Source organism: Hydra vulgaris, chromosome 01 (assembly GCF_038396675.1).
Source record: "Hydra vulgaris chromosome 01, alternate assembly HydraT2T_AEP".
In the NCBI taxonomy this organism is placed as follows: Eukaryota; Metazoa; Cnidaria; class Hydrozoa; order Anthoathecata; family Hydridae; genus Hydra; species Hydra vulgaris.
The window spans coordinates 48,207,315-48,220,000 of NC_088920.1; the positions used below are offsets into that span (position 1 = coordinate 48,207,315).

At 25.3% G+C, this 12,686-nt stretch overlaps 1 protein-coding gene across 2 annotated transcripts in view; it reads right to left on the reverse strand.

Annotated features, from left to right (window-relative positions):
- Positions 1-804: 804 nt before the first annotated feature.
- Positions 805-12,686, reverse strand: part of LOC100212864 (phosphatidylinositol 3,4,5-trisphosphate 5-phosphatase 2A) — a 98,539-nt gene continuing 86,657 nt past the window's right edge. The window contains exons 32-33 of one of the 2 annotated variants that reach the window (XM_065788427.1): positions 1,535-1,705; positions 805-887 (exon numbers count right to left, since the gene is read on the reverse strand). In XM_065788427.1, coding sequence (XP_065644499.1) covers positions 843-887; positions 1,535-1,705 — 216 coding nt within the window. In that variant the 3' untranslated portion in view covers positions 805-842. Of the gene's footprint in view, positions 888-1,534; positions 1,706-1,868; positions 1,958-12,686 lie in introns of those variants that run through there. The other variant, XR_010635888.1, reaches the window with a different exon arrangement.

Below are 12,686 nucleotides of genomic sequence, written 5' to 3' on the forward strand. Positions count from 1 at the left end.
AAACTATTATCAATTTAACTGCATTACTCCTTTTTAATTTATTATAAATTTTGAACTTTTTATAAATAATTTACAAAACCACAAACTCTAAATACAAATACATAAAACCACTATTAGAAATTATATATATTTTAATTATTGTCATAAAATTTCAAAAAAGGTTATCATTTTAAATTAAAAAAAAACAAACAAATAAAAAATTTTTTTTTATAAAAGTCACACCATTTTTAATTTAAAAACGAAAGAATACTTGTAAAACCAGCTTATATTTAAAAACTTGCGCAACCAGTTCAGTAGTATTTACAAAATGAAAAACAATTAGTAATAAAAAATTATATTAAAGTTTTATATATAAATATTAACTTTCTTAAGGTATGAAAAACTTAAATCAATCAAAAGCATTTACAAAAATATCCACAAAACTTACCATGCATTATTGTGCAATATTTATTTCAACAATATTGTCCAACACTTAATATTTATTTCAACAAAATTATGCAACAACTCTACATACTCATTACAACACAAGATTAACTGAAATCAAACAACTTTTATAGTAATTAAGTTTCTAAAATACTTAAAAAATAACAATTATATAACAACTTTTTTTTTTCTAATCAAAAAATAGTAAAAAACAAAAAAATTTAAATATAAAAATAAAAAAATAGAAGTATAAAAAATAAAATGTAAAAAAAAAATTAGAAATGTAAAAAAAAAAAAGAAATGTAAAATAATTTAAAATCAAATTTATATAAAAAATCTAAAATTCACTTTCTAAAATAATAATATCCAAATCTTGATGCCAAAAAAGACAAAAAAAAAAAAAAAAAAAAAAAAAAAAACTATGTTGATTTTTTAGACTGCAACTCTTTGGCATTCTCAGAAATCTAAAAAAAAATGTATATTTATAAATATATACTTTATATAAAAAGGTATGTTATATCTATATCTATATCTATATATATCTATATCCATATCTATATCTATATCTACATATATATATATATATATATATATATATATATATATATATATATATATATATATATATATATATATATATATATATATATATATATACACATATACATATACATATCTGTGTCTGTGTTATGACTTAAAATATTAAATTGTCACAGCAAAAACTCCTAAAAAAGGTCATGCCCTATGACACGACATGGTGGGTGCTATAAATCACCAAAAAATTTTTTCTTCTAATTCATATTAAAATAGGTCTCAAATGAAGTGACATTTTATAGAGAATTTCTTTTAATATATCTCATTTTAATATATCCTTCTTAAAGAACATATTGTTAAAAATTGTTTTAAAAATGCCTTTTAAAAAACTTTTGTTTAAAAATGTTAGTTTTTAACAATAAATTAAAAAAAAATTACTTATTATAGAAATACAATTTTTTTTTAACTTTCTATAAAATTTTACTTTATTTGAGACCCAACTTTGGGGAAAAATATATACGTTAAATAAATATATATATTTAACTGCAACAACAATTTAAAAAAATTAATACTCTACCAATTTTCTATGAGCTGGGTTTGTTATTTTCATAGTTTCAAAGTCTTTCTCATTCATCTGATGCAAAAATTCAAGAGCATCAAAACCATTCTCTACCAAGGTATCATAGTAACGTTGACAATTCAATTTGGTCAACCATTCTTTCAATGCTTCTAGATCTTTGGCATTATACTGAAATAAATTATTATGAAAAGTCATAAAATTATGTTTACACTATTAGGATTTATTACTTAAAACCCAAACACATAATGTAACTTAATTAAAGAGACATCACTTAAAACCCAAACACATGTAACTTAATTAAAGATACATTACTTTCTTCAAAAAATTTAACCTTTTTATGAGCGGTACTTAAAACTGTTGAACCTTGCACTGAAGATTGCAAAGAAGGATTAAGATTTAAACAATTTCTTGGTGAATTATCTTGAAATGAAGAAGAATCAGACTTAAATTGATGATAAAAAAGGTTACTAATTGTGTTATTTAGCTAATCAATATGAATATCTTAACAACCTGGTAAACCTATTTATGAAATAATGATAACCTATCAAAGCTATTTATGAAATAATGATAACCTATCAAAGCTATTTATGAAATAATGATAATTTATCAAGGCTATTCATGAAGAAATGATAATCTATTAAAGATACATATTAAACAACAATAACAAAATAAGAAAGAGCAAATAAGAAAATAAGAAAAATATTCAATTCTAAAAACAATTTTCACAATAAATGTAAAGAAGAAAAAATCATAATATTAACAAAAATAATGACAATAAAATATAAATATAATAAATAAAACAACATTTAATACAAGAATAAAAGAAATATAAATAATATAAGAATAATAAAGATCACTAATACAAAATCTAATGAAAGCAGTGACACTAAATATTAAACATAAAATGACTAGTAAACAAACAAAAAAAATGTTTAGTGATATAACCTGTTTAAGTAAAATTTATTGGTATAAGCTTTTTTGTCAAAAAGGTTTGTCAAAAAGATTTTTGCCTATAATTATAAAACTTATATTGCTAATTAATTAATAGTAACAAAAATAATAGTTGTAGTAAATAATTATAATAAATAAAACTACAAATAATATATTCTGGATAATGTACTTAATTTGGTACTATTGTTGTTTATTGTTTGGTATTATTATTGTTTATTTTTGTTTTGATCTTTATGTTCTAACATTGTCCTACATTGCCAGTGTTCATATCCAAGACATAATTGGAAAAAGGGTCACTTTGTTGTCAACATTTTGTCAATTTTCATTTAAGGTCAAACCCACAAACAAAACAATGTAGTCATTAAAGACGATGTCAAAGCAGTCAGAATTCTTGATAACCCATCAGCAAATGCAACAATTTTGTTCATTACAAACAAAGACAACAAGTTTTCAAAATAAATTTTCAAATAATGTAAATAACTTAATTCAATCATTTGAGCAGCTTCAAACATTCATGAAATAGAGAATAATTGATTAATCATAATCTATCCAGAAATTATTCAACCAAAATAAACTGCCACTTTTCAGTGGTTCTATAATAAAGGAGCATAACTTGGAACTTGATTGTTTAACAATCAAGAGATGGAAACCCTAATAAATTTTTTAATTTTAAAAATCAACTTTATTTACCATTAACTTTAAAATAGGATCAAATTCGAAATGAATATAAGTCTGACTTGCTAGAATGTCTGACCGACGTAATTGTATCAGTTACAGAAAAGCCAGAGGTATATGTTCTTGTTGTTGATGGCATTGATGCTGTAAATATGCTGTGTCCAGAAACCTCTCATACCTTTGAATACTTTTTTTCCACAATAGTTGTTCCATATTTGCTGAATGAGCTTAAATATTTAAAATAACTGATTTTGTTTGGGACACCTATTGTGAAGTAAGTTTAAAAGCAGAGACCAGAGCATCAAAAAGAGTTGGGTAGACAAGTTGAACCACCTTTAGAACACATCCCAAGCTTAACAGTTTAAGTATTGTCTGTCTACCAGAAGCACATTAGTTACATCATATGGCAAAGATGTTCTTACTAGTCCACCATTGAGCAATGACTCTAGTTTATGTCAATGCAATCATAAGAAAGCCGATTTAAGAATATTTTTCTATGTGGTAGATGCTGTAATATATAGTATTACAAAAATTTTATTAAATACTCTGGACACTAGCACAAATGTTTTAATGTGTTCACTTTGTGAGTGAATTAAATAACAATTAATTTATTACAGAGTTACTATTATGAAAACAATTACATATATTAAGGATTTTTCTGCCATAATAGCTGTCATCTTGGAAGTTTAATTGTAAATGTTACCAATGAACTGCGACCTAAAAAATGCAGTAAACACCAAAATCAATTTTTTGGCTATTCCAGAAGTTGAGTTATTTAGTAAAAACTATTTTGAATGATGGCCAATCCAGAATAGCAACTTCACAGGTAACCCAAGCATCACTTGCTCCAAACTTAAAAAAAGTTTGTCTAGTAGTTAATTATAATAAAACATCCAATTTTTTCAAAAAAATGCAATCGAAAGTAAGATTTAAACAAATTATGAACACCCCTAAAATTTCATTACCTATATCTGACCAGTTAAAAAGACTAGTCTCAAAGATAAAACCAACCAAGAACTGCCATTTTAAATGGTTATGGCGCATATTTCTGTTCTGTGTGCAATAAAAAGATGAAAATAAATGTATGTGCAATAAAAAAGATGAAAATATGTATATTTACATATTATGGGGCAAAGAATCCAATAAAGCAACTTAAAGCATTTAAAAATGAACATAACACCTGAAATTTAAACCTTAATCACGAAGGGTGAGTTTAACTACAAAAATGTTGCTAGATTTTTTTATTTTAGATGTTGTCATGGATAGTTTAGAGTTAATATAAAGAACTGGAGAGTGGTTTTCATGTTATTTTTTGTTTTCTTATGTTAACCATATATACAATCAATTGCTAAGTTAACATCTGCTTCGGTATTTTTTTTTTTATCATGCTCGTGATTCTATTGTCTTCCTCAACAAATCTCTTCGTCATTCCTGTATGGAATACTTTTTTCATATTTGGGCTGGTTCATCTAATGATGCTCTTTCTCTTTTAGGCAAGATCCAAAAACCCATTGTAAATGTAGTTGGACCTACTTTATCTGCCAAGTCACTCTCCCATCGTCATAAGGTTGCATCTCTTTCTCTTATCTACAAATACTAACAAGCTAGACAAGCAGTATGGCCTTACCGGGTCACAAAAAAAACCCATAAAAAGCAACAATTTTTTGTTATGAGGGACTTACTTTTAATGAGCATCTTTAAAATAAGGATGTATATGCGTTTGGAAAGTGTGGCAATGCAACAACTTAAGATTCTGCATTAAGATTATAATATCTTAATGCGCATTAAACGTGTTGTTAAAATGAAAATTTGTCATCAATTCAACTAACCTTATTAAAGATAATTATGGGAAACACATTGCAACTTTTTGTTTCAATAACATGTTTAATTTATAAATAGTCATGATAATAATTTCTATAACTATGTTTTCATAGAATGTTATGAAAAATCAATTTGTTAAAGCATATATATAAAAAAGTAAATACTAATGTCAACAACAACTTGCACCTAAAAATGTCATGGTTTATATTATTACTCGCCATTTACTCATGTTTGATAATTTTTACCAGTGATGGCCACTAACCACATATCAGATACAATTTACAGACATTTTCATGGTATGAATCCAATCCTAAATGGATTTAAAGTAATATCCTTTAAATGTATTGTACCTGACAGAAGTAAAAGTAACAGATTGTGCGGTGAGGAAATAGCATGCGATACAAAAGCTTGAATAAGCAACTTTATATAACAATTATCTTAAAACAGGCTTTTTCTCCTTTTTTTTTTAAAAATATCAGCAAAAAATGTACAGCCATTAAAAATTCTAAGCGATCTATATTAAAATGTTTGGCACCTCAAGAAATAACTTGTACATATTAAAAAACACATTTTTATAAGTCTTAAAACGACTAGTTTCAGTTGAAGGTCTTTCATTTCAGGTTTAAATTAATTTTTCTCTAATACATATATATTAAATTTGAAACAAAAGTCAATTCTACAAGGAGACATATATGCCACTACCTTGATATAAATGCTCAATACTCAAACATTGATAAAATTGTTGTGTTCAATCTTGGCACCATTGATACAAAAGGAAAACAAGCAACAGAATACAATAAAAAAATAATTGAAAAGTGTTTAGACAAGCTTGGAATCAGTAAAGCTAATATTTTAGGTCTCAGTGTTGACAACGCAGCAGTGAGTAACATATTTTAAAATTTCTCCATAATTTTTTAAAATGAAGGTAATTTAAAATGTTTATTTTGGTTAAATGTTAAAATGAAGAAAGGCATTTAAAAAATAAATTGTTAATACTAAATATTTTCCATTAAACAATAAATCAAATTTTAATTTGCTTAGATGAATATAAGATTAGTGCGCGTCTTGGCATCAGTTCCAAACAGCAGTGTTGTCCATTTCAGAATGCAAAGTGGAGTTGCCAGTAGCATAAATGTTATACACCATTAAAGATATGCTGACAGACTCTGCATCTAGCCATAAATAATGCAGTGAAGAAAGCCTCAGTAAAAAATTTAATTAGCCATGCAAGAGATGTTGTCAAAATTGAAAGTAATTCAAAGTGGATTGATTTCTTCACAGAACTCCATATCTAGTGCCAATTTCAGATCAGGGTACCCAATGATCTAGTCAGTTCAACATGATTGAGAGGCTAATCGAGGTAAGTAATACTTTGCTGCATTTATTTCACATTTAAGTAACAATCATTTAACTATAATATTTTTTTCTTTTTGTTTTCCAATAACAGGTATATTAAATAAATGGTTAATTCAATGCTAATTATGTTTTTCTTACTTTTGTTGTATTTAGTTTTTATTCTTCATTAAAAAGCTCAATCCTGTTTTTATTATGCAGTTCAAAGATGCACACATATTTTAATTGAAATTTTTTATTCTTCTGAACTTGATCACTAATTTAAAACCTAAACACGCTAAAAGAGCCTCCTAAAGAATGTGCAACCATATTTTTGGGGGATCTGGGAAGATTTAAGAGATGTCTTCCAAATCAGCGAGAGAATATACTTATTTATAATAATAATAATAACTTTATTTATATAACTTTACAAAATGTATATTCAAAAACATATAAATATTTTCTTAGATAGCAGTTGAGGTTCCTAGAAAAATTAATTACAAACTATATTCAATGTGCAAATAAAAATAAGTATTATGAACTCAATAAAATCAAATAAGCAATATTGTGTGACTTTTTCGCAGTTCATGTTGCTAAATGATAAAAAAAAATTAGGAGAATGAATTCTCCAGTTTTTTATATTAGGTACATTTCTCCAAAGGGAAAACTAAATTTATTTATGCTGTGTAAGCAGGAGATTGAAGAGAATTCTTTTAAAGAACTAAGATCCAACTTACTATAATTGAAAAAAAATATTATGGAAATCGCTATCATAACTATTTATAAATTAAAGACATTGTTGAAATAAAATTAATTACTATTTGTTCTTATTATCTCAAATAATAAAACTTAACTCATTAAAAGCAATTGAGTGATCCCCTGATGTTTTACAGGATACCTCTCAAGTAAGTGTTAAGAGTCGCAGTTGCTTTACGTCTGTGTTAATTGATGGTATGCTTTTCTTGCGGATAAATTAATTTTTATTTAAATGCAGGATGGTTTTTTTGATAAAGTATGAACTTTATAACTTAACTTGTAGTTAATGAGGCTAATTAAATGAGCCTCATTAACTACAAGTTAATGACGCTCATTTAATCATTTAAAAAAATGCTTTGTACATTATTAAAAATAATAATGTACAAAGCATTTTGGTCTTATGATTTTAAATAAAACTGTTTTACAGTCATATATAATTTCATAGCAATTAAAGACAAAATTAATTACTTTCTTTAAGTTTCATTGAAACATATAGAAATATATTATAATATATTTAGAGCATATAGAAATATATTATAATATATTTTTACATAAATAAAATAGTAATAACATTTTACAGCATAAATAATACTTTTTTATAGGGATCCCAAAGTGTTAAGACAAGTTGTATTTATTCTAAAGAGAATGGTAAAAAAAAATGTTTGGGGAGAATTTAAGCAAAACAAAATAATAAATGTATACTAACAAAAGTAAAACTTTGTTGTTTTACTCAGAGCTTGCTGTCTCCACAGTAGCAATTCTCTCGGAGTCTTTAAAATATACGCCGCAATCTACAGACTTTATAATTTATTCAAGTGCGTTTAATTCCAAAGAGTTTTAGTAAATAATGTCATGGTAGAATTTTTTTTTTTTTTGAATCAATATTATTTGTTTTTGTTTTATTTGTTTTTTGGATTAGCGTTTATTATTGGTCATATGACTTTCCTATAAATTTTATAGGAAGCTAAACATAAGAATATTTTTTATAGAGCGCGAGAACCAAATGAAATTAAGATTTAATCTTTCTTAAATATAATAAATATATAAAAAAGCCATTGATCACATTGTTATATATTCTGAATCTTTTTTTCTTTTTATGTAAATAATGAAAACTTTTTTTTAGTTTATCTAAGCCGTTTATTGCAATGACGTTTTTGTTCTATCAAAATGACATTTTAAAAATTTTTAAATTTTTAATTAATAAATAATTTTGGTAAACAACATCATTTATTGGAGATAATAACTGAATTCTTTGATTTATAGTTAGAAAATATTAAGTATGTCAATTTAGTGGAAATTGATAAATTTTGATGATTTGCATATAAACATTAAGGTAATTTTGTATTTTGCATTTGGATTTTGACAACTAAACGATTAAAATGTCGGCAACTCCATACTGATTCGAACCTTTTAAAAATAAAGACAAAAAAAACCTGTATGGATAAAAGAAACAAAATAGTTGAAAATCGTATTAACTATGAAAATTTAAATTTTGATATTGCTAAAACGTCAAAATTAGGCCATTTAAGTGTTAGTGCTGAACAATGGTGTAAATATGGATATTGTAAAACTATGCCACTTGAAAAAGAATGTCTTTGTTGCGTTGAAATAAAGGAAATAAGTATCACCTTAGGTGTTACAAATTAAGTGACATTCTTTAAAATATAAACTGATGTGCGCAGTATTAATTATAGTAATAATAACAAACATTAACTTTTTTGTACATAATGGGTATGTAAAGTAAAAAAAAGTTTTTTTTTTGTAAAGATCATCAATGCATAACAGAGCATGAAACAAACAGCTTTTTATTAATTAAAGCAATAAATAATGTTTTATGGCAATAATTCAAGACTGATGGCGATTAAAATTGTTATTGTTAAAGCGCGTTACAAAACATTATATTTAATATTTCCTAATTTATGAGTCGAATTTGGCAAGAATTTTTTATTTCTCTTATCAAAAAAATAGCAAAATTGACAATGAAAGATTTTTCGTTAAACGATTTTGATTTCAAAATTGACTTGATAATACTACACTTTTTTTGCCATCTTTAACAGTAATTATTTAACTTTAAAAATAAAATAAAATGAGCAATGCATGTTTTATAGAATAAATTTTATTAAATATATCTCGCTTGATTAAATAGGTATTTCGAGAATATATGTAACCCAATGAAAACTTTAACAAAGGGGTTGTCCATAATGTACGTACGCCTGAATTTTCGACCCTTCTCTCCCCCCATTCTACATTTAGCTATAGTTTTTTTGAGTACCCTCCATCTCCCTAAAACTATCTATGCTCTTAACCTACCTACCCAACATTTTATGATATTTTTTTTACATTAGTGTACTTTTATAATTGACCCCCTGCCTCCATCTCATATACGCTTTTTGCAGACCCCCCCCCTCTCCCCCACCCAAGTGTACGTACTTTATAAACAATCCCTAAATGCTGGTAATTAAACTTTTATAAAGTTAAAAAATACGAAATAATTTTTTTAACAGAACTCTTATACGGATAATAATAATTTAATAACAATAAATATAAATATAACACAAAATTAATTTACAGCAATAAACAAGCTTAAAATGTCTGAAATATTTTATTATTTTTAATGCGAACTTCGTAAAAATAACAAAAAAATAATAATTTGAAATAACTAGAAAAATTCTATATTAATTTAACTTTATTAATTAAGTAACTAAACAAATTCTTTAAAAATCTATAATAAAAAAAATATATAATTTGCTAACAAAAAAATTTTTTTAAGATTTCTTAACAAAATTTTACAATGACATCATTTACTAAAACTCTTTGGAATTAAACACACTTGAATAAATTATAAAGTCGGTAGATTGCACACAACTCTTTGGAATTAAACACACTTGAATAAATTATAAAGTCTGTAGATTTTCAAGAGATTTCAAAATCTGTTTTTAAAAACCTAAATTTAATAAATTAATGCAAAAAATAACATAATTTTACTTTTCATTCTGACAAAAAGCTGTTGCCAGTGAATAAAATAATTATAAATGCTGCTGCATCTGAAAGATTTGTTTTACAGTTTTTTTCAGAGTTCTATTTTCTCATTAATTTTTATTATTCAGTTACTGCTGGATAAGCTAACTCCAACTCTGCAGTTACTGCAGGATAAACCTTAACTCTGCAGTTACTGCAGGATAAACTTCAACTCTGCTGTTATTGCAGGAAATACTTTAACTCTGCAGTTACTGCAGGAAACACTACAACTCAGGAGTTATTGCAGGATAAACTTCAACTCTGCAGTTACTGCTGGATAAACCTCAACTCAGCGGTTACTGCAGGATAAACTTCAACTCGGCAATTACTGCAGTATATACTTTAACTATGCAGTTACTGCAGGATAAACATCAACGCTTCATCTTTGGATGGTAGTCAGTTCTTATAACAACACAAATTATTAAATTTGTTGTTAAATCAATTTATTCAACCATTTGAGAAAAACAACTTTTTAAGTTTATCATAAGTAATTTTTTTTGGGGAATTTTTTTCTCATTAAAACAACTTTTTTTCTTATCAGAACAAATAATTGAGCAATTTTAGAAAAATAACTTTTTTAAGTTTCTTATTATTAATATAACTTGGTTAATCATTTTCAAATTATTAAAATAGACAAAATATTTTCCTCTCCAGCATTTTTATTATTATCATAATGCTAAATATCAATCAAGTTATAGCAACATAGTACATTATGTTTTGTACATACATAAAAACATGATACATAATGTTTTGTACATGCATAGCAACAAGATACAAAATGTTTTATACATGCATAGCAAAATAATAATACATTATGTAATGTTTATGCATATATTCCATAAATGCATTGTATTATGTTTAGTTTTTTAATATATATATATATATATATATATATATATATATATATATATATATATATATATATATATATATATATATGTATATGTATATGTATATGTATATGTATATGTATATGTATATGTATATGTATATGTATATGTATATGTGTATATATATATATATATATATATATATATATATATATATATATATATATAAATATATATATAGTGATTTCGTCGGTTATCCGGTTATTCGGTTGACCGGATTTTCTTCGAATATCAAATATCTATTTTCGAATAATAAAAACCGACTTAAAATTTTTATAGAAAGTAACAACTTACTTATGACTTAAGTCGGTTTTTATTATTCGAAAATAGATATTTGATATTCGAAGAAAATCCGGTTAATCGAATAACCGGATAACCGACGAAATTACTATATATATATATATATATAATATATATATATATATATATATATATATATATATATATATATATATATATATATATATATATATAAATAGATAAATAATATTTAAAATGTTATAACTAAAGCAATAGTTTTAATATTAAAATTAGTACTAAAAAAAGTTTATACAATTTTTATAAACATATATTATAAGTTATAACTATAAATTGGGTTGGCAACTAAGTAATTGCAGATTTTTGTTAGAAAATAAAAAACAATTTTTTCATGGAACGAAATAACTTTATTCTGTAATGTATTGCCCATCTAGAGCAATGACCTTTTGCCATCTTTCAGGCAGCATCATAATTCCACATTAATAAATATTCTGGTTATTATCAGCAAAAAACTGAACGAGGTACAATTTGACATCATCATCATTGAAATTTTTACCATTCAAGGAGTTTTGCAAAGTTCGAAATAAAAAGTAATCAGATGGTGCAAGGTCAGAACAATATGGTGGATTTGGCAAAACATCCCAACCAAGCTCCAATAATTTTTGCCAAGTGACCAAAGATGTGTGTGGCCTTGCATTGTCATGATGGAACACAACACTTTTACGATTTGTCAATTCTGGCTGCTTTTCTTCAACTGCATTGCTCAATTTTGTTAGTAGACATCTGAATTGATCGTTTGGTTGGGTGGTAAAAGTTCAAGGAAGACAATTCCTTTGTAATCCCACCAAACTGATAACATAACTTTCTTTTAATGAATATCAGCTTTTGATATTGTTTGAGTTGGTTCACCTGGTTTGCTCCTCAATCTTTTCCGATTGACATTGTTGTAAACAACCCATTTTTCATCACCAGTTATCAATCGTTTTAAAAATGGATCATTTTCATTACATTACATTTTTCTTTAACAAACCGCAGATGCTAATGTATTGTTTTAAATGATTTTCTTTCAGTTCATGAGGAACTCATATATCGAGTTTTCATACATAGCAAAATTGTTTTAAGCGATTTTCAATACATGTATTGAAAATCGCTTAAAACATATGTAGTTCTATAGATTGTTGCATTTGGGAGTACGGAAGGAAAAAAATGATTCTTATTCCAACAAATATGTCACTTTTAATTACTTTTTACTTTCATCCAACACTTGGGTATTGTAAGAAAAGCATTAATGTAATTACAAATTAATCGTTTTTAAAAAAAACCGCAAAAACGCAAATTTAATTGACCAGAACGTTTTTATTTTAATTTTTTTTAATAAAATGGTTTTATTTTTATTTTTTTAATAAAATGTTTTTATTTAAATTTTTTTTACTGTAAATCATGCACGG